The sequence below is a fragment of the Pipistrellus hanaki genome, assembly GCF_964339955.1.
Source record: "Pipistrellus hanaki genome assembly, chromosome: 5".
Taxonomy (NCBI): domain Eukaryota; kingdom Metazoa; phylum Chordata; class Mammalia; order Chiroptera; family Vespertilionidae; genus Pipistrellus; species Pipistrellus hanaki.
In genome coordinates, this window is record NC_140507.1 from 79,809,046 (window position 1) to 79,829,892 (window position 20,847).

A 20,847-nucleotide genomic window follows, 5' to 3' on the forward strand; every position below is an offset into this window, starting at 1 on the left:
CATTCCACTTGCTTAGGCCACATTCCACTTGCTAAGACCATTATCTCTCCCCTGCCGAGTTTCCCGAATCCAGACCTGCACAGAAAAAGCCAGCCTAGAGCCCTTTAAAAACCTCTGACTCCCTGATGTTGGGTGCTGGTGCCATTTTAGGGGGCTCAGCCCATCTGTGTACCCAGATGACCTAATTCTATATAATAAAAGGCTAACATGCAAATTGCCCCCTCAACCAGGAGTTTGACAGGGGGCAGGGCCACCGGCCAAATGTCCTCACCACCATCAGGGCTGGCCTGCTGGACCCCATCCATGCCCGAATTCGTGCCCCGGGCCTCTAGTAAATTTATAATTCTTCACGCCTTTTGGCCTCATGCGTTCCTCCTTCAGCAACTCTAACACAGGGTAAAAGTGAAGGCAGAGAATGTCCTGGACAACCTCTAATTAGATCCAAGGGCCATCCTGAATTGTCCCTGCAAGCTCAGCTGGTGAAGGGCCTGGGTAGCTTTAAATCGGTCCCCTGGCCAGCGCCTAGGAGTATCCTTGGGGTGGTGGTGGGGGAAATAAGGGGAAGAGCCTCGTTTCGACTGTGACGAGCCCCCCTACTCTCCTTTCCTCTTTGGATTTCCCTGGCCTGCTTGCAGCCCTGCCTGAAGCAGAGGCCTCCAGACCAAACCAACGAAGCCACCACGCCTTCCCGCGCTCTTCCCGGAGCCTACTGAGCCTGCGCCGGCCGAGAAGGCGGGAGCCAGAGACCCCGTGCGCGTGCGCCCTCTGCTGGCACCTAACGGCTTCCCTGGCGCGCTTGCGCAAGTTCCCCAGGCCCCTCCCGGGACTGCGGGGGCGCGGAGCCGTTGGCGCTGATCCCGGCTCAATCCCCGCCTTGCTGGGGGGGGACGGGGGGTGGCCCCCAAGGCGGGGCCTCCGTAGAGTCCGGGAAAGAAAGCCGGGACACGAGAGACCACACCCCTTGTCCCGATCTTCTTTTGAAGCCCCTAGACTCCTCACTGCTGGCCAATCGCAGCCCGCCCTGTCTCGAGCGTCGGCCAATGAGCGGCGCCCTGGGGCCGCTTCCGGCTGCGCGCCCCGCTCGCCCCTTCCCCAAGTCTCCCCGCGACGGGCGGGGCGCAGGGGCGGGCGCAGGCTGCCGTGACGCGCCAAAGGCTGGGAGCCAATGGGAGGCGACCTGGGCATTGATGGACGGGAACAGCGGCCAGTGGCGAGGCAGTGGCCGCACTTCCCGTCGGGGAGAGAGTGTAATATGGCGAAGACCTACGATTACCTGTTCAAGCTGCTGCTGATCGGGGACTCGGGGGTGGGGAAGACCTGTGTCCTGTTCCGCTTCTCCGAGGACGCCTTCAACTCCACTTTCATCTCCACCATAGGTAACGGGGCAGGGGAGCGGCCGGGGTCGCCGGAGGCCTGGGTTGGGCACGCCCCTGAGAGGCTCGGGCTGAGGGAGCGGCGGGGCCGGACGGACACAGAGATCTGAGAGGGTCGAGGGGTTCGGAGCGGAGAAGAGCAGTCGCCTCCGCCGCCGTTCGGGGGTTCCTGGGCCATGAAGCGGACCGAGTGCCCATTTTACAGATGCGAAGACTGAGGCCCAACCCTCGGCCTGCTCTTCGGCGAATAGATGCCCTAGGCTAGGGTCTTGGCGCCTGTCATCTCGTTCGGGCCTCACTGCAGTCTTTGAAGCTGTTCTTTAAAGAAGCTGGTCTGCAAGAAGGGTTCCCGTCTTGCAGAAGTGAAATTGAGGCATAAGGAGCTGCTGTGGGAAAAGGCCCAGTGACATCTAATCTTATTAAGAATTTACTGTGTGCCAGGCTCTCTATGTTCATTATCACATCCTATAGTCAGTCCTCTGGGGTAGGTCTGTTGTGAGCCCATCTCACAGATGAGGAATTTGAGGCTCAGGGAGGTGTGGGGCTCGCCCAAGGTCATAGTCTGCAGGTGGCGGAGGTGGAATTTGAACCCATGTGTGTCTGACCCCAAAGCTCAAAGCTCAGGCATCCCAGAGAGTGAGAGCATCAGACAGGCACCGCTGACCCACCCTGGAGCCAGATCTCTAACCCAGATCTCTTCTGCTCTACCCTCTGCTCTTACCCCTTCAGGGCTTAAGACCCTCCTCCCTCCCCATGGGTGAATTTCTTCTAGAAGAGGGAGTTCAGAGCTTTCCTCTGTCCCGCCTTCTATCCCACTCACGGGTCACAGCAATGGCAAGTGACAGCTGCCCTCCCTGGGACCTGTCATTCCCCGAAGAGATGCTAGATAAAAGTCTCAGTGAGAAACCAGAATCGGCCGTTGCCACCGACAGCCCGACTTCCCTATCGCTGGGCCCAGGACGCCGGCTGTCACTCTGCAGAAGAGCGTTTCCTGCAAGGCCAGCCCACATCGTGGCTGAACGGAATTGACTTGGTGCTTTTCAGTTCCGATAGCCACAGAAGGAGCAGAGTTCTCCCCACACCATAAAACAGCTGTGGCCGGCGTGAGGAGTTTGGACCTGGGAGGAGCAGGGGTCCGTGCGGCAGTGGGGCAGTGGGAGAACAGTTGCCAAGCCCAGACATTGCTTCTGGATGGAGAACACAGGCTCTGCCCTACCCCTGTGTGGCTTAAACCCGGCCACATTGTCTCTGGACCCCCCCAGTGAGCTGCTGAGTGCCCTCCTCCCGGAGCTGCACTTGGCAAAATGAGGTGCCAGGTGCCGAGTAGAGGAAATCTTCATGCCTGATTCCCAGCTGTTGTTCATCCTGGAGCCATCCTTGGCCTTTCTGAGCCCCGTGTAGGAGTGACGCTCGCTGCCTTGCTTCCTGCCCTGGGTGGTGGAGGATGAGAACTATGCCATGAATAGGAGATGGTCCCCCTTGCCTGGCGGACAGCATTCTTCCCCGGGGCCCAGTGTTTCTGATTCCTTCCCCTCTCCCTCTCCAAAGTCAACCTTTGGTATAACCCCGGGTCCCCATCAACCAGGGAGTGGTGCCAGCACCTGGCAAGCTGAGGGTCACTCTCAACCCAGATCTCAGTTCCCCAGTGTCAGAAACCTCCTGTTTAGCACAAGCACCAGGAAGATCAGTGTAGGGGTGTGCTTTTTATTTGATTTCCGATTCCTGACCAGAACATCCAGGCTGGCACTTAGGGCTCTGAGGAAGAGACCATGGTTTGGGCAAGGGCACCTAGGAGAGTAGAGGAGGCACTTGAACCAGGATCTCTCCCTCCCACTGTTTTTCCCTGGTGACACGTGTAGCCTTCCTGCAGGTCTGTGTCTTCTAGGAAAGTTGCATTTAATTCTGACCTTGAAGTTATAGCCTCTTGGGCCTTGTAAACTCTACACTTCCTAATTAAGTTTGGTGTGTTAATAAAACCCAGGAGAAGAATGGGACAGGGCTATGGTGCTCTGCCGATTGAATGGTGATTCTTGATTCTGTAGGTCCCAGTGCATCTGCGATGGGGGAGGGCCGTTAGGAAGGGATGTCACTGGGATGCTTGGTCCTGAAATGCAACCTAATGCATTATGGGGATTCTCTGTTGGCAGTGAGTGTGCCTCTGGTTTTCTTTATAGATCAGAGATGAAGTGGCTGTTCATTTTCTGCAGATTATGTTTTGCCAAAGCCTGTTCTCTTAAGTCCATTGATTGTGGTGTGAACTTGGCCCCGTGGCTACCAGAATTGGTTCTCCCTAGCCTGGCTCACCCCACCACCTCCTCCAGACTCTATTCATCCATGTATTCAGGCAGACAGATGACAGGGGAATCCATGGAGCATCACACAGATCCCATTGCTCCTAACTCTCTCATTCAGTCATCTTTCCCAGACGCCCGCTGCACGCCAGGCCTCCACCTCCGTGTGGGGCTGGAGCGACGACTCAAATGAATCAGGGAGGCAGCACTGTAACAAGGTCTGTAATCAAGGTGTGTGTACAGGACTGGGCAGTTGGCTTCTAGAAAGTACATCTCCAGCCCCTGCCACACTGTCACTGGATATCAGTTGTAAAACTTAATTCTCTGCTCTCCCGGAGCTTATAGTCTAGTGGGCACTTTAAGCGCAGGTTTATATTCTATGTGGCCCCCAGGACAGGTCCTGAGGCGAGCAGGGATGGAATTAGCATTGTCCTAATGGATTCTGGGGGTGCAAGTCAGGCCTGAGCCTCAAGACTTCACAGGCAGAGATGAAGAACAAACTCACAGAGGCAGAGGATGGTTCCCCTCACACAGGCCATTCAGATCAGCAGGTTTTGCTGCTCGTTTTCATAGAGTATATAACCAAATAGACAATGTCAGGGATAAGCGCATGAAAAAGGAAGAAGCAGGGGAGAGAGAATAAGGAAGGTCAGGAAGACACCCCAGAGGAGGTGACCTGAACAGGAACCTGCGTGAAGGGAAGGGTGGAAGCCAGGTGACCGTGGAAGGAAAGGCCATTCCAAGGGAGGGAAGAGCAGAGTGAAGGCTGAGGCTGGAGTGTGCTTTGGGTTAGGAAACGGCCCGGTGGGCAGCGTGGCCAAGGAGGCTGGAGAGGAGCGCGGAGCTGTGAGTGCTGAGAGGTGCAAGGTTAGACAGGCAACTGTTTTTCCTTTGTTCTGGGGCCGAGGTGCAGTTTTAGGGTTTTAGGGTTTTTGTAACAGTTTTATTGATATATAATTTACAATCCATACACCTCATCCATTTAAAGTACAATTCAGTGGCTTTCACAGAGTTGTGGAACCATCACCATCAACTCTCGAACACTTCTATTATGCCAAAAAGAGACCCCAAACCCTTGGTCACAATACCACCCTCCCCGCTACCAATGGGACCCCATCTCCGCATTCCTCTCACAGCCCCTGGCAACTGCTAATCTCCTTTCTGTCTCTATGGAATTGCCTGTTCTAAACATCTATAATAATAAAAGCGTAATATGCTAATTAACCAGACAGCTGAACAACCTTCCGGATGTCATTCCAGACATCCTTCCGGAAGAAGCCACAGTGGCAGGACCCCAGGCAGATGCAGTTAGGGGCGATCAGGCAGGGCAGGCAAGCAGTTAGGAGCCAGTGGTCCCCGATTGCAAGAGAGTGCAAGCCGGGCTGAGGGACTCTTTCCCCTCCCCCAGCACGAATTTCGTGCACTGTGTCTCTAGTTTCATATAAATGTGATCATATACTGTGTGGCCTTTTGTGTCTGATTTCTTCCACTCAGCATGATGTTTTCAAGGTTTCTTTCTGTTGTTTTAGCGTGTCAGTGCTTTGTTCTTTTCATGGCTGAGTAATATTCTATCATATGCAGAGACCACATTTTGTTTACCCATTCATCTATTGGTAAACCCACTAGATTTAGAGGTTTGGAGCAGAGGTTAGCTTTGTGATGTGGTTCAGTTTGTGTTTTTAGAAGCCAGGGAAGGGACTGAGGGAGCAAAGCTGAGGAAGTTGAGAGGCCCTGGTCCTGGGGAGAGAGGTAGATGGGAGAGAGGAGGGCAGGGTCAGAAAGGCTTCTTGGGAGGTGACCTTACAATGCTTTTAAAGGAGAGAGAAGTTTGCCAAGCTGATAGGTGGGCAGGGTGGGGACCACCACAGAAGGAACAGTATGTGCCAAAGCTTGAGCCTGACTCAAGGGGCATCTTGGGGCCTATTGCCCTGGGTGTTTGGAGGCCCAGGGACGGGGTGGGAGGAAATGTGGGTGTCTGCCCTTCAAAGGGCTCTGCTGGGCCCACTCTTAAGGCTGCCTGGTGGCAGAGGGAAGAGAACAAAGCTTTGGCACCTGAGTTACCTAGTTCGCCTACCATCTTTGCCAGCTGCCAGGCAGCTGTGAGGGTTCCAAGGTCCTGTGTGCCCAGCACCAGCCATGGCAGCAGTTCCCTGCACAGGTTGGAGGTGCCCACCTCATACGCAGTTTGGGAAACGGGCTGACAGTGATGTGCCTTTTTTTTTTTTCCTTTTCTTTCAGGAATTGACTTTAAAATTAGGACCATAGAGCTCGATGGCAAGAGAATTAAACTACAGATATGGTAAGAGTCATTACTGTCTTCCCCCGGAGGACACTTCAAGCAGAAGCTCCTGGTGTCCCCTCCCACAGCATGTGACCACGGCCTCTCTGTGCCCAGCCTAGACGCTTTCTTTGGAAGCTTCATGAACTGTCCTCTGCTGGCTGCTGGGGCTGAAGTCCATGTCAGCACCTTCTGGGACATAGCTATAAGCCCCCATCAGCTCCGGTTTCCATATGGGCACTTGGAAAGAGCCCTGTGTGCCTGGCAGCGGTAGAAGCTGCCAGGAGGACAAAATACCCCGGCCGGCATTTCCTTCTGGGCCTGTCAGCTCACTGAGCAGGGCTTCCTCTTTTCTTTCCCAGGGCAACCCAGGCCTCATTTCCTATTGGGCAGGTCTGAAACCCCAGCGCCAAAAATAAGCTGAGGCCAGGCCTCACCTGGGGCTGGCTTAGATGCCACATAAAATTCGAGAAGTGTGAGTCCCTGGCACTGATGCTGGTCTGCAGCCCACAGCCCTGGGAGCTCGGGCTGAGCTCAGATGGCTAGATGTAGGGGAGCCCTGTCTTGCAGCCACATCACTTGGCGGGGAGCACGAGCCCTGACCAAAATAAAGAAAAGTACTTTTCTGTAGGGTGGCGCCATCCCTTCAGCCCATGGTGCGAGGGAATGCCATGAGATAGGCTTTAAAATGCCCTCTTTCCCCCACAGTTTGACCCCTCCCCCGACAGCTTGATCCCGTTTATCCTCAAATCTCAGAGCATGAGCGTCACCCCAGCTTGCTTCAGATCCCTCTCATCTTCAATGCCATTCACCTCTGAGTCTGATCTCAGAACCAGAGGGATGAGGCCTAAAGCCTTTGCCCATCCTCCAGAGCTCCTAGCCTTCAGCTCTGGCCACCTTGTAAACTATCACTTTGTCAGCCATACAGGTTCCTCCACTGCCAACTCGTGTTCCCCAGCAGCCTTGGTGCCCAAGTCCAAAGTGACACTGTATCAGCAAGCAGAGTTTCGCTTTCCTTTCCTCTTGGCTTCTTGCTTCTGCTCTTAGCAATCCCAGTGGAGTTAGTGACTTTCTTAAAACTTCTAGACTAGGCTATGATTGAGAATAAAATGGTTAAGCACAAATGTCACCCCTATTGGCATCAGAAAGTCAGCTTAGCCCCACATGACTAGGCATGCAGATCCCTCCTGAGATTGGGGATTCAGGGGGTACTGAGTTGTAGGAGGAACCCTGGGTCCAGAGACAAAAGACATGGCCCTGGCTCTGCACCGATCTGCTAAAGCCCAGCGCTGGATGCCGTCCATGCCGGGAGCTGGGCTGGCACAGGCCTGTCACTGAGGAAGGACTTTCTCCCTGGCCTCCCCCGAGATGGTGCGAAAGTGCCTCCTCAGTCCCCGCTGAGGTCACCCACGCCATGTGAGGAGCCCCTTCCTCAACTGTGGTCCCAGATTTGCACAAATAGTAACACCGAACCATGGCTCTTCTGTGACCCCGAAACTCCCGGGTGAATTCCCAGGAAGCAGAGGTGGCTGTGTTGCGTCCCCAGCTGGGAGGCATCAGCAGGTTCCTCACCTGCCTGAGTCACAGTTCCTTCTCTGTAAGAACAGGGAGAGTGAGGGGTGCTGCCCACTGCAGGACAATGAATCGGAGTTGGCCCGCGAGACAGCCAGGCGTCCACCCCTGTTAAGTCCCCCTCGTCCTCACTGTGACATCCTCACTGTGACAGTGTCGCTAATACCCCTTCTCCTTCTCGTCTTTAGGGACACAGCTGGCCAGGAACGGTTTCGGACGATCACAACAGCTTACTATAGGGGCGCAATGGTATGGATTGGTGTTTTTGTTTGTTTGCTTGTTTGAGTAAAAGTGAAAGTCACTGCTTGGATACCAAAAACTGTTTCTGAGGGGCCCCAGGATCTGGCTCCTCGGGGTCCTCAGTCCTGGGTTAGTTTTAGGAAAGGCTGTGTGCCCCTCCCCCATACACATACATCCCTTGTGGTTTCAGAGACAATGCAGGGTTTAAGGAAACCTAATTCTTTGGGGATGAAGGAAGACACAGGAAGCCGGTTCTTCCAGGTGAAGTCAGTGAAATCGGAGGTGGCATGTCCCAACACTTAGGAGCGTTCACTCAGCCCGTGCTAGTCTCTGGAATTTGCTGCTGGAAACTTGAAGATGGTCCAGGAGCTGACTTGTTCTGGGCTCTTGGCTGCGGCTGAGGCAGGGTGACGTGATCAGAAGATTGGTTCATCCCTCAACTATTTCTACCGAGCGCCTTCTCCAGGCCAGGCTTGAACTGGATGCTGGGGGAGCTCCAAGGGGGGCTCTGAGCAGGTCATGCACGTGTGAGGCATGTACAGATGGGCACTCGGGGGCCAGCAGGAGCAGACACAGACCCCCGGGACCTGGCTCAGCACCCTGGGTCACTCTCTGAGTTTCATCTCCTTACTTGCAAAGTGGAACAGAGAATAAGACTATGTCCCAGACAGCCAGGAGGATAGGTGGCCATCTCTCCATTTCAGGATCCTACCACACCCTGCCCTTTCCATGGTCATGGCCATACGCCCTGTGCCTGGGACTGTGCCGAGTATGCAGTGGGAGCTCAGGAAATGTGGAGGACTGCAAAAATGAATGGAGGCATTAAGTATTTAGCGTGTCCCACACAATGTCTGAAACATAATAGAAACTCAATCACAAAGATTGCAACCTTAGCTCTCCTCATTAAAATTAATTTACTAATTTCCCTCTCACCTTGCTGTGTTCTGGTGGGGTGGGGCCCTCAGGTCCCTGGGGGACCTTCCTTGTGGTCTCAAGTAGTCCCTGTCCTTCCAGGTCATGGCCATAATTCCCTGTCTCCCCTGAGTGTGGATGCCACGTTATCCCCGTTATACAGATGAGGACGCGGAGGCTTGGCGCCAATGCACGCCTGACTTAGGTTCCTGCAGAGAGGACATGGCTGGGCCGGTCCTAGCAGGCTCTTCAGCTCCCACACCCTCAGCCCACCCCTGGCCAGTGGGACTGAGCCATCTGTAAGGGCTCCTCACTGTAAGGCACTCTCCAGCTCCAACACGATGGTGGTTTGCGATCCATGTGGCTCTTTGAATTTTAATCGGTTAAAATAGGACTCCAGCTCCACCGTCTCCCTGGCCACATTCTAGGGGCCCCAGAGCCGAATGTGGCCAAGCAGAAACCCCAAGGACAGTGCCGAGAACATTGCCACCACTCCTGCCCCATCACCCTCTCTGTCCATGGGGTCTCAAAAATGGGAACATTGGCTGTCTGGTGTCCTGTTGTGAGCCTGCAAACAGCTATGGGGAACTGTGCCCAGATGGGGGCCAGGAAAATTATCACTAGGAGCCCCAAAGGGAGTTCAGAGAGGACCTGGAATAGGATGACTGTTTTCCAGGTACTGATACTGTTTCCTGATAGATAGCTCTCTCCGCTGCCCTCTTCACCACCCCCGCCCCTCCCCACACACACCTATAGGTAAAAATCCAGGACCTTGGAAGCTTGGCCTGTGGTGCCAACTTCCTGGTGGCAGTGAGAATCCTAGGCCAGCAATCAGCAAACTGCAGCTCTGTTGACTAATGAGTTTGCCGACCACTGACCTAGACTCTAAATTCCAATAATTATAGGCTGTTGTTGTTCCTTGTGATTGAGCCCCTATCCCAGTGGTCGGCAAACTCATTAGTCAACAGAGCCTCAGTTTGCCGACCACTGTCCTATGCCACTAGAGGGGCCAGTCCCTGGATAAAGGGGTGAAAAGTCCTCACTGCCCCTGATGGCAGGAGTGCAGCTTCTGAGCAGAGACCCTCTACTATGCTCAACTCAGAGTCTGCCCACCAGCATCTTCTACTCATGCTGGCCGTGTGGGGGGGCAGACACCACGTCCTCTAAAATCTCTGAGGCCGCCTGTCAGCAGTCTGTTCAGTTCCTCAGGAAGCCCCAGAATGAGGACCCAGATGGTATTATCGAGAGGTCATGACCATGGCTGTGGCAGGCAGGAAGGCCACTGTGGGGATCCTTAAGGTCACGGTGGGGATTTGGAAGTGCTGAGGCTTTCTTGCCCTGTTTCCATGGTGACCCTCGCCCCCGAGGTTCTCCACCCAGTGCATATGGCTCGTTTTCTTACTCTGCAAACTCAGGCCGCCTCAGAGACAAGGTCTGGGCCACACCAGAGGTTGTGGGCGCAGGGCTGGGCCCTGGGAGCAGGTGTGAAGGAATGGAGCAAGCTGACCTGAGCAGGACAGCTCGAGCCCACATGCTGGGCTGCACAGGGGGTTGCACTGCGCTGCAGGCTGGTTTGCTGTGGATGTCCTTCAAGACGTCTAGGGCAACAAGGGTGGCCTGGGTGTCACTTGGTGCTGAGGAGGGCCCAGAGAGGTCCCTCACAGGAGCCAGTGTCACAGCTCCTTCAGGGTTAACCCTACCTGGGCTTATGCCTTAAAAGTCACTCTCCTCTGTGCTTTAGTTTCCCCTCTAACTAACAGGGACATTTGCCCCTCACATGATGGTGAAATCATGGGCTCGGGTGGAGGCACGGTCACTCTGTGGCTCTTTGGGGACCCATGGTCTATACCTGGGCACTCACACATTGGCTGTGGAGCCACTGGGCCTCAGTGCTGCCGGCCTGTGCTTGACGCCAGCCCCCACTCTGGTGGGGTTGCTGGAAGGCACAGGGATGTCAGGATCAGGCTGCCCGGGGTTCAGAACCCAGCTGTGCCCTTTATTGTCTATAGCACATGTGTCAAACACAAGGCCCGCGGGCCAAATCCAGCCCGCCAGGCCTTGCAATGTGGCCCGCACTGCGCTGTCATCACTGCACTCCGCTGTCAGTTTATGACATTGTCAGTTTATGACTGTTCAGTAAACCATTCGGCCCACGATTTAGGCTGGATTTTAGATTTTGGCCCCTTCTCTGATTGAGTTCGACACCCCTAGTCTATAGGGCCAGAGACGGGGACCTAAGCCTGTCACCCCACAACCTCAGGTTTTCCATCTGCAGAGTGGGGAGGAGAGTGGGACCACTTGGCCCAGGCCTGTGGGGCTTTAGGGAGACCCCACTGCAGTGTCTGGTACATAGGAAGCGCCCAGAGGAAGTGGCATTGGCTGAACCCAGGAGGTGACTTGGGCCAGGGCAGGGGGGTGAGTGAGGATTTGGAGGAAGCCAAGCACAGTGAAGTTGGGAGGTCAGCAGTATCTCAAGGGCTGCCAGGGCACAGGGCTGTAATTATCCTGCTGTGAGGAGCCAGCAAGGCCGTTTATGAGCATGGGTACGGTGGGATCTGGTGGAGGGGTGAAGGTCTCCTTGGTGACTGAGGGGGCAGGCCTAGAGCCTGGGAGACCAGGGATAGGCTGTTGCTGGAGTCCAGCAGAGGAAGAGCCCAGCAATGGAGATAGGGAGTTGTAGGGAGAGGCGTCGTGTCAGGGTCCCTGCTGCCCTGCCTCGCTGGGTCTCCAGCTCACAGCTTTTCTAGAACGCATCCCTGTCTCCCCTTGCTCAGGGCATCATGCTGGTCTACGACATCACTAACGAGAAGTCCTTTGACAACATCCGGAACTGGATTCGGAACATTGAGGAGGTAAGGCTTAAGGGAAACTTGCACCTTGCTTCTCCTCAGTCCTCACCCTGGAGCCCCCTGGTTTATAGGTGAGATCACTAGGCACAGAGCCACCCCCAGGAACTTGTCCAGAGACCCATAGCTAGCAATGTAGGGGCTGGAATCCAGGCAGGCAGTCAACCCTAGAGACCACGCTGCCCTCGCCTGGTCACAGTGACTCTGAGCCCATTTCCCCATCTGGGCTGTTGGGTTTGGTGATGTCTTGGTGATGACAAGAATCACCCAAACTCTCAGTCACCGTGAGCATTTGGTGCTTTCTAGAAAAGAAAGGTCCTAGAGTTGACATGACCTTTGTCTTTGGAGGGTGTGGTGAGAAGCTGTATCAGTGCCTTTGAGCCACAGCAGAGTGGGTGTGAGTCGGTGTGAGCTCCCCGTGTTCAGCAGCACACAGACCACAGCTGGCTCGAAGAGAGACCTTGAACCATGAAGGGAAGGGAAGGTGGCCAGCCCAACCCCCATTCCAAAGCCAGTGTCGTCACCTTTCTGCTCCCCAAAGAGCTTATCTCACCCCAAAGCGCTTGCAGCTTTTGATGACTCACTGGGTGGGGCTTTGGGGTGCGGTGTGGCCGGAGGACTTTCCCCTCTGGACTGCCACAGCAGAAGGTCACTCACTGCTGGTCCGATAGTTATACGTAAGCAGTTGCACTGGGGCTCCTCCCCAGCATCTCGCATTTGCTGTCAGTAGGCTGGGCCTGGCTGAGGAGGAGGAACTGCCCGCACTCACGGTGGTCTTTGTGGAAGCTGCCTGCAAGGCCTTCCAGTTGGCAGGAAGTTAGGCGGGGAACCATGCAGGGCGTTTTGGTGAGATCAGGTCTGAGCTGCAGCAAGAAGGTCCTATCCAGTGCCTCGGGTCTTCAGGAAGCAGGGCCACTGCACAGAGGAGGGGCGGGTGGGACAGAGATAAGGGAATTCCAGGTGACGGCGAAGCATCAGAGCTGCCACCGCCCCAGGATGGCCCATTTCCGGAGCCCGAGGAGAGTAAGCTGGAGTAGGGTAGAAGCTCTCAGGATAGCAGCTGCCCCCCTCCTCCTGCCCCTGCAGAGGAGCCTGACAGGGGTACCTCCCATAGACCCCTGGGTACCCAGGGACACACACAGGAGCCTGGTAATTGCAGCCATAGAGAAGCCATCCTCAGCAGATAGAAAGCATGCACTTGGTCAGAGAAGCAGCCAGAACCCTAGACTTGGCCCTGGCTTTGGCTGTGTGACATGGGACAGGTTATTCACCCTCTCTGAACTTCAGCTTGTCATATGCACAAGGGTGTCCCTAGCAATCCTGACCCTGACACTCTGATTTCTGGGGTCAGGCCACAAGTTGGCCTGTGAGCTTGTCTAACTGCACCTTTCACCTCTGTCTGTCCTCTCCCCAGCATGCCTCTGCAGATGTTGAAAAGATGATACTTGGGAACAAGTGTGACGTGAACGACAAGAGACAAGTCTCCAAGGAACGGGGAGAGAAGGTGGGTGTGGTGGCCAGCTTGGGCCTGCTATTGCCAGGCACCTCAGGACGGAGGGACCTCAGGGTTTTAGGGTTCTCTGAGTAGAGGCCAGCCCTTTCATGCCCCCTCCCCCCAAGGTTCCTTGATCGCTTGCTAAGCCCCTCAGAATCTGCATGAGCATAGAATGACCTACCATCACAGCTTGTCCGAGACTGGGGGTCCCAGAATGCAGGACTTTGCTGAGCAAAAGGGGACGAGTCGGTCGCCCCAGTGGGGCGCATGCCAAGGGAAGAGAGAGTGGGGAAAACATGCCCAGCCAGGCGTCAGGCTAAAGACTCTGAGCAGTGAAGGCTCCTAAGCTGTGCTGTGCATGTTCCTGCATGGTGTCTCATGGGAACCCAGTGAGGCCACTGCGAGCAGAGAAAGGAGCCGTGGTCCCACCATGAATAGTCACCTGCTGTCCACTGGTGACGCCAGGGAGCAAACCCACAGTACCCAGCTCATCTGGGGACTCCCCATCACTGTTCCAATTTAGGGTGCTTCCTGGGGGTCAGGTGCACCTGGCAGCTGACGTGTGTGCATATATGTCTCCCTCCCTCACAGCTGGCCCTGGACTATGGAATCAAGTTCATGGAGACCAGTGCAAAGGCCAACATCAATGTGGAGAACGTGAGTCCCAGGCCCACAGCCCTTCAGGCTGAGGGTTGGTCTATACCCTCTGAGAAGGCTCTGCCACTGGATCTGGTCACAGGCTATGGGCTGTCCTGTTGGCCATCTGTCCAAGAGGCACTTCCTGGACAGGGCCATTTGCCAGGCTCCTTGAGCTGCCCAGCTGGCCCCGGGTATGACCCCCTCTCCCTGTCCCTTCCCCACCCCATGTTCTGATGTCAGCAGGTGCGGGCCCCAGCTGGGCACCTAGGATATTTTCTCACTGGCTCTTAGGGAGCCTTGGGAAATAGGCAGGGTTTCAAAGATGGGGAAACTGAGAGTCCCCGGGTAGGTGCTAGCCTCGCCCCTGGGCCACACCATCCACATAGACATCCTGGTCCAAGCCCAGACGAAGTAGGGAGCCTTGGCCTAGCCTTGGCCCAGGCCACCCTCTCCTCTGCACACATGACGCCAGCCTTGCAGCTGACCTGCCTTCCTCTTTACCCACCACCCAGTGATCTTTCCAAACGGACCATCCATGTCACTCCTAACTTCAACCCCCTACACCCGGCTTAGCAGGTCGCCCCAGCTATGGTGCAGCCCAAAGATCAGGCCTCACCAACCGCTTTTCATCCCAGGCCACCGCCAAGCCTTTGCTTACGTTCCCTTCCCTCACACCCCCTTTTCCATCAGGGCCTGGCCCAACTGGCCCTTCCCCAAGGAAGTCTCCACCATCCCTAGAGCCTTAGGCCTACCACTTTGGGTCCCCAGCCTCCCCAGCCCCGCTCTGTGACGGAACTGTCCACATCACACGGGTGTTTGCTGAGACTCCACTCCTCCCACCAAACAAGAGGCCAAGTCTGTGAGGCCCAGGGGCTAGGCTGTGGTTTGTAGTATTCTTCAAAAGAGCAGGTGAGGGAAGGGAGGAAAGGGTTAGGAGACCGCAACAGAGGCAGCAGCCTCTGGTCAAGCCATCCCTGGCAGACAAACCTTTACCCCATCCCAGCCCTTCCGGGCCTCTCTGCCAGGCAAGGACCCAACATGGAGCTTGTTTGGCCAAAGAGCTGCTTGTCTTTCTACCCTGCCCCTGACCGTTAGAAAAGGCAGAGCAGGTAGGCAGCGCACTGGAGTCAAGGATGGGTCTCCTCCTGGATCCTTCCAGATTGGTCCGTTAACCTCTAGATGCCTTGGGACAAGTCACTTCGTCCTTTTGAGCCTCCGTTTTCTCCCTGACCAGTCGAGGCTGATTCACCTCCCATGGTCATTGGCTCAGGGGAAGTGCTAGTCTCGGCGGGAGGGGGTAGGAGATGGGGCTGGACAGTTGAGACCCCACGGTCCCCGTTCCATAGTGGCACCAGGAACCAGCAATCCCCCGCCTGCTTCCTGCTGCTGGGGTTCTAACGACGTGCTTATCTCACAGGCATTTTTCACTCTCGCCAGAGACATCAAAGCAAAAATGGACAAAAAATTGGTGAGTGTGTGTCCTTCCTCATCCCTGAGTGGTTCTCTGTCGGAGCCTGCCGTTTTCCGCCTCAGTGGTGTGATTCAGCCCAGACAGATCCTGCGTCAGGCCCAGACAGACTCGGTCAAGTGGCTAGGAAGGGGCAAGGGGTAGCAGTTGGAGTTGGGGCACTGGCTCCCAGACATGCTCATCTACTTTGTTCTCTCTCTGTGGCTCAGAGCTGCTCAGCTCAGGCTGTGTCCAGGCAGACAAGGCCCTGCCTGCTGAGTGCACTGGCTAGCAAGGGACACGTGGCCTTTCCGCACCCACCCTGGAGATGACGGCCCCCAACAGCACCCGTCCTGACAAACTGGCAGCCTTTCTCCCACCGGCCCCAAATTTGGCAGGTTGTGATGGCTCGGACCTTTAATAGTAGGTCCAGGGCTCTGAGGCCTCCAGGAGGTCCTACTTGAATCCCTCTTATCCACCCTTTCATTTGTTTCTGGCTTTTTTGCTCACCACACAAGCATTTCATGGTCCTTAATACTCAGCTTAATTGTACTTACTTGGTCGAGTCTGAAATCTCAGCTGTACTTCGGGCACGTTCAGCGCCGAAATGCTGCTGTGCGTGTTGCCTGAGAGCCTCATTCCGTGGCTGTTCTTTCCCAGCCGGTGACGCTCTCCAGCGCTCTGCTTGTGGCTCATTTAGGTCTCGTTACACAGAGGGCACACACAGCACAAAAAGCCGTTCAAGAAGGTCACACCTGATTTAAAAATACAGATATGTTTGTAATTCTAAGATACCATGAATTCAATCGTGAGGCACCAGATGGATTTAATAGCAGCTCTTTGGCCAAAACGGGAACAGTCCATGTAACCAGTGTACTTTCATTTTTCTATTCTTTTTTTTTTTTTAATATATGTTTTTATTTGTTTCAGAGAAGAAGAGAGATAGAAACATCAATGATGAGAGAGAATCATTGATTGGCTGCCTCCTGCACACCCCACACTGAGGATCAAGCCCATAACCCAGACATGTGCCCTGACCGGCAATTACCTGGTTCATAGGTCGACAATGAACCACTGAGCCATGTCAGCCAGGCACAGTGTACTTTTTTCTTTTTTTAAAATATATTTTATCGATTTTTCACAGAGAGGAAGAGAGAGGGATAGAGCTGGAAACATAGATGAGAGAGAAACATCAATAGCTGCCTCTTGCACACCCCCTACTGGTGACGTGCCCGCAACCAAGAACTGACCTTGACCGGAATTAAACCTGGGACCTTTCAGTCTGCAGGCCAATGCTCCATCCACTGAGCCAAAGTTGTTTCGACCCACAGTGTACTTTTCTTACAGTGGACTTGCTTGTCTCTTGAGTACAATGGTAAATTTTTTATTCTTAACGGTTCTTCTGACTCAGTTTTGCCCAGTGCAGTTACGTTGAACATCAAAGTGACAATTGGCCCATATTTTTTATTCTGGCCTGTTGATTGCCTCCAGACTGTGCCATATGTATTAGGGCTCAGATCACGAAGCACTGGTACACAGCCATAATCCTTACGATTTCTCTCTTCTTTTTTTTTTTTTTTTTTCCTTTTTTTTTTTAACAGAATTGCAAATCACCCATTTCCTACCATCTTTCTGTTTGTATTTAGCATTGCAGCCCCATACTATTTTATATGTGTCTTTTTTTTTAATTGAAATATATCTGATATACAACATTGTGTAAGTTTGAGGCGTACAATGTTAGCAAGATACATTAATATGTTGCAATATGACTACCATGGTAGCATTAGCTGACACCTCTATCACATTCACATAATTATTATTTCTTTTTTGTCTTGAGAACAATTGAGATCTAGTCTCCTAGCAACTTTGAGTTTTATAATAGTGTTGACTCTGATTACAGTGCTCTTCATTAGATTCCCTGGGACTTGTTTATCTTACGAGTACAAGTTCATGTTTATCTTTATCATCATTGACAGCCAGCTCTGCCTACCCTTTCTTCTCTCTTCAAAGTGTCACAGAAGGGCGGGCTCTGCTGCTGCCCACCCCACTCCCTGACCTGGCATTTTCCCTCTCAGCACAGCCCAGTGCTTCCCACCGCACTGAGAGCAACTCCACACAGCGTGCCAGGCCACTGGGCTTCATGCCCGGCTGCTGCCACTGCTCCACCTTGTCACCCCTGTGCTCCAGCAATGCTGGCCTTTTCTTGTTCTTGAAGCACCGCGTGTTTATTTGGGTTTCCTTTCCCTGCACCTGAGGTGCCTCTCCCCTCCCCGTTAGTTCCCTAGGGCTGCCCTAGCAAATTCTCGTAACAAACTTTCCAATTTGCACCAGACACATTATTATCTTCAGGTCCTGGCGGTTAGGATTCTGAAATGGGTCTCACCAGGCTCAGATCAAAGTGTTAGCAGGTCTGAATTCATTTCTGGAGGCTCCAGCGGGAAGTCCATTTAATGCCTGTCAGCTTCTAGAGGGCACTTCATCCCAAGCCTTAGAACCACTTCCGCCATCTTGGACCTGCTGCCATCGCCTCTCTTTCTTGGACCACAGCTGAGAAGGTTTCTCTGCCTTTGAGGATCCCCAGGATTAGCTGGGCTCACCCGGGTGATCCAGCATGCTCTCCCCAGCTGACCTTACTCACATTTGCAAAGTCCTTCTTGCCATAGCAGGTGCCATACTCATATGTTCCAGGGATTAGGGTGCAGACATTATTGGGGGCCGTTACTTTGCTGACCGAACACCTGGACTGTTCCAGGTCTCACTGCCTTACTTCATGAGGTCTCTGATATCACCATCAAAGCACACCTCCACCTCTTGCCCTGCCTTTTCTCTCATTCCTCACTGTGGTGGGAAATCACCGCTTTTTTGTTTACCACATAATTTCCATCCCCATTGTGAGCTTCCCACGGCGAGGTTCTTCACTGCATGCCCAGTACCCACAAGAGTGCCTGACACGGCATAGACCTTCAGGAGTTATTGTTAAGTAAATTCAGGGTTTTTTAAACTAAGAGCTGAAAGATGAGAAAGAATTCATCAAAGAAAAGGGGGCTGACCCTTTCCAAACAAGGTGACCTGGGAGAAAATAAGATTTACATTCCCAGAGCTGGCAGAGGCTCTGGGTGCTGGGTGACAGGTTTGACAGAAAGGGCGGTCCTCTGACAGCAGTGTGGGGCGCTGGTGTGTTTTCAGTAAGCCTCGAGTGGGCAAGGTTTATACCACCCACAGCAGAATGAAAGGTGGACTAGGGGAGAAGTGGTAAGTCAGAGCTTAGCACAGAGTCATGGAGACCATCCAGGTGTGAGTGGAATTGGGACCTTGAATTCAGCACCCCCAACCCCCAAATTCCAAGGAACATTTGGCTTCCCCTTGACTGCCTCACTAGTAGGGGTAGAAAGGAGGGAATGGTGGGTGAATGGACAGAAGGAAGTAGGGAAAAGAGTGAGAGGGAGAATAAATGGAAAGGTGTTGAGGGGATGAAGAGAAAGGGGGAATTAATAGGTGAATAAATTGAAAGAATGAATGATTAGAGGGGTTGATGGGTAATATAAAAAATATCTCTAGGTTTGTGTAAGATGAATTGTCAGTTGGAAGTGATAATTGGATGGATGGATGGATGAATGGGTGGATAGATGGAAGGAAGGATGGAAGGAAGGAAGGGAGGGAGGGAGGAAATGGACAGATGTATGGTTCATAAGGAGGGGATGAATGAATAGAAGGAAGAGAATAGACAGGTGGATGGTTAGTTTGAAGGGGAAGGAAGAAATGGGGTAGATAGATGGATATTTGGTTGTTTGGAAGGGGATAGATTGATGGTGGTTGGAAGGGGATGAATCCACTAATCGTTGAAGGTGATGGATGATTGGGTAGATGGGTGATGGATAGGAGAAATGGATAGCCTTGCAGCTGGATGGATGGAAGGGGTGAATGGATGGATGGATGGAAGATGGTGGATGGGAGGGGATGGGTTGACTTGCAGTTGGGTGATTAGATGGTTCCTTGGTTAGATGGCTGGTTGGTTAAGAGACATAGTACTTATGCTCAGTCATAACCTCAGAAAATTTCTTGTGACTTCAGGAAGGCAACAGTCCCCAGGGGAGCAACCAGGGAGTCAAAATCACCCCGGACCAGCAGAAGAAGACCAGCTTTTTCCGATGTGTTCTTCTGTGAGGAACGCCGCCTTACTCTGAGCCTTGCTCAGCCGAGCTGACTGTGCCTGTCCTGAGTGAGCCCCTCACTCAGCCGGGGCCCCCTCCAATGCCCCTGCCACGGCCGCCGGGCCCAGGGCCACCAGAACACAATTGAGAAATTGTTTATTTTAGTAACTCTGATCTTTTTCAACTTTGGAGATGGAATAAGTTAAGAATTTGCTATTTTTCCTGTGATGTCCACCAAACTGGCCCATGCATCGTGCATCTGGAGAGAAAGATGGACATGACATGACCAGCAACCGTGACCAATTTGGTGGGCCTCCATCTTGGGCGTGACAACGGAAATTCCACTGCAAAGCCTGTCTGCGGCTCCTGGCGCAGAAGCACGGCTCCCAGAGGCCAGTGATGGTTCCAGGAGGGCTGAGCTTCGCCCCTCAGAGCAGTGACCCCACTGCCCTGGAGGCATCGCCAACACGTCTGACTCCCACTTCCACCTTCTCTCTGTTTTGGACAAGTGACAAAAACCGTTATGTTTCTCTTCTCCCCTCCCTCTTCTTTTTGACTCTCAAACCAAAGGGAAGCACAAATTAAGGAAATCCTGTGTAAAGCGTGCAGAAGGAAGGAGGAGGGGAGGGCCTTGCCTGTCCACAACCAGGTTTTGGTTTGTAATTCAGTCAGGCCTCAGGTGTGGCCAGTGGGCCTAGGCAGTCCCTGTCTGATCACCGAGGGGACACCACGCACCCCACGGGTGACCCCAAAAATGCAACCACACTCCGAGCACCCGCAATGAAGGCGTTGGCCTCTCGGCCCCCAAACAGCCCCCACTCCACAGTCTCCAAACCGGACGTTCTTTCTAGCTGAGATTTTTATTTTTCCAGATCTGTAGTGCCATGAAGTGATTCCGTCTTTGATTTCCAGCGGCAGACCCAGGTGACCAGGGACACGGATGCAGCTGTGGTCGAGAGCACGAAGCATCCCAGGCGGTGGTTTTTAACTGCTGTCGTCGCTTCTGTTCTGACAGCTCTGCCTTCCCAGAGAGGGTGCATCTGAGACCAGGTCACCAGGTCCAAGGGGTGTCACAAGGGAGCCTTTATATTTCTTTGTCTTACACTTCACCCCAAGCTGCTGTCCACCCAAGCCACTGGCGTCGAAATGTCTTTTTTGAATTAAAACCAATGTACCAGCCATAGTCTGTTCCTGGAATCTCTTAATATGCTGTTTACATCAATAAACACACTTAAGGAAAACAAGTTAAAGCTCATTTTAAAGTTCTCAGATTTTATATCCACAGTTCTCTGTGGGACAGGTGTGGCCCGGCATTGGGTGGTAAGTAAAACAGTCCAGGCCAGCGGGGGCCTTGGATCCCAGCAGGATCCAAGTGGAGGTGCTGTGTGCCCCAGGCTCTGAGATGACCCCATTATCCAAAGGCTGGCGTGGGAAATGAAGCTTCCTACCCCGCCCCCATAGAAAAACAGGAGACCCTATTCTCTGCACCACTTGGTTTTCCATGTCGCATGCCGAACCTGCTTGCCAACAGTAGCCCCCACACTGTCACTAGATTCTCTCGTCTGGTCTCTGTGGGCATCCGTCTGCCAAGTTGCACACTCGG

At 53.6% G+C, this 20,847-nt stretch overlaps 1 protein-coding gene across 1 annotated transcript; it reads left to right on the forward strand.

Annotated features, from left to right (window-relative positions):
* The first annotated feature begins 1,188 nt into the window (after window positions 1-1,188).
* Window positions 1,189-20,427, forward strand: RAB8A (RAB8A, member RAS oncogene family). Its single transcript, XM_084886043.1, has 8 exons — window positions 1,189-1,376; window positions 5,903-5,963; window positions 7,703-7,763; window positions 11,441-11,518; window positions 12,927-13,016; window positions 13,599-13,664; window positions 15,064-15,114; window positions 19,165-20,427. The coding sequence occupies exons 1-8, from the start codon at window positions 1,253-1,255 to the stop codon at window positions 19,255-19,257; spliced, it is 624 nt and encodes a 207-aa protein (XP_084742169.1). The 5' UTR covers window positions 1,189-1,252; the 3' UTR covers window positions 19,258-20,427.
* Window positions 20,428-20,847: the final 420 nt, after the last annotated feature.

Bases quoted from the DNA above. Each gene is read 5' to 3' on its own strand.
- RAB8A (XM_084886043.1), top strand. From the start codon at position 1,253: ATGGCGAAGACCTACGATTACCTGTTCAAGCTGCTGCTGATCGGGGAC. The intron at 7,764-11,440 runs GTATGGATTGGT...CCCCTTGCTCAG, and splicing joins CTTACTATAGGGGCGCAATG to GGCATCATGCTGGTCTACGA. The intron at 11,519-12,926 runs GTAAGGCTTAAG...TCCTCTCCCCAG, and splicing joins GGATTCGGAACATTGAGGAG to CATGCCTCTGCAGATGTTGA.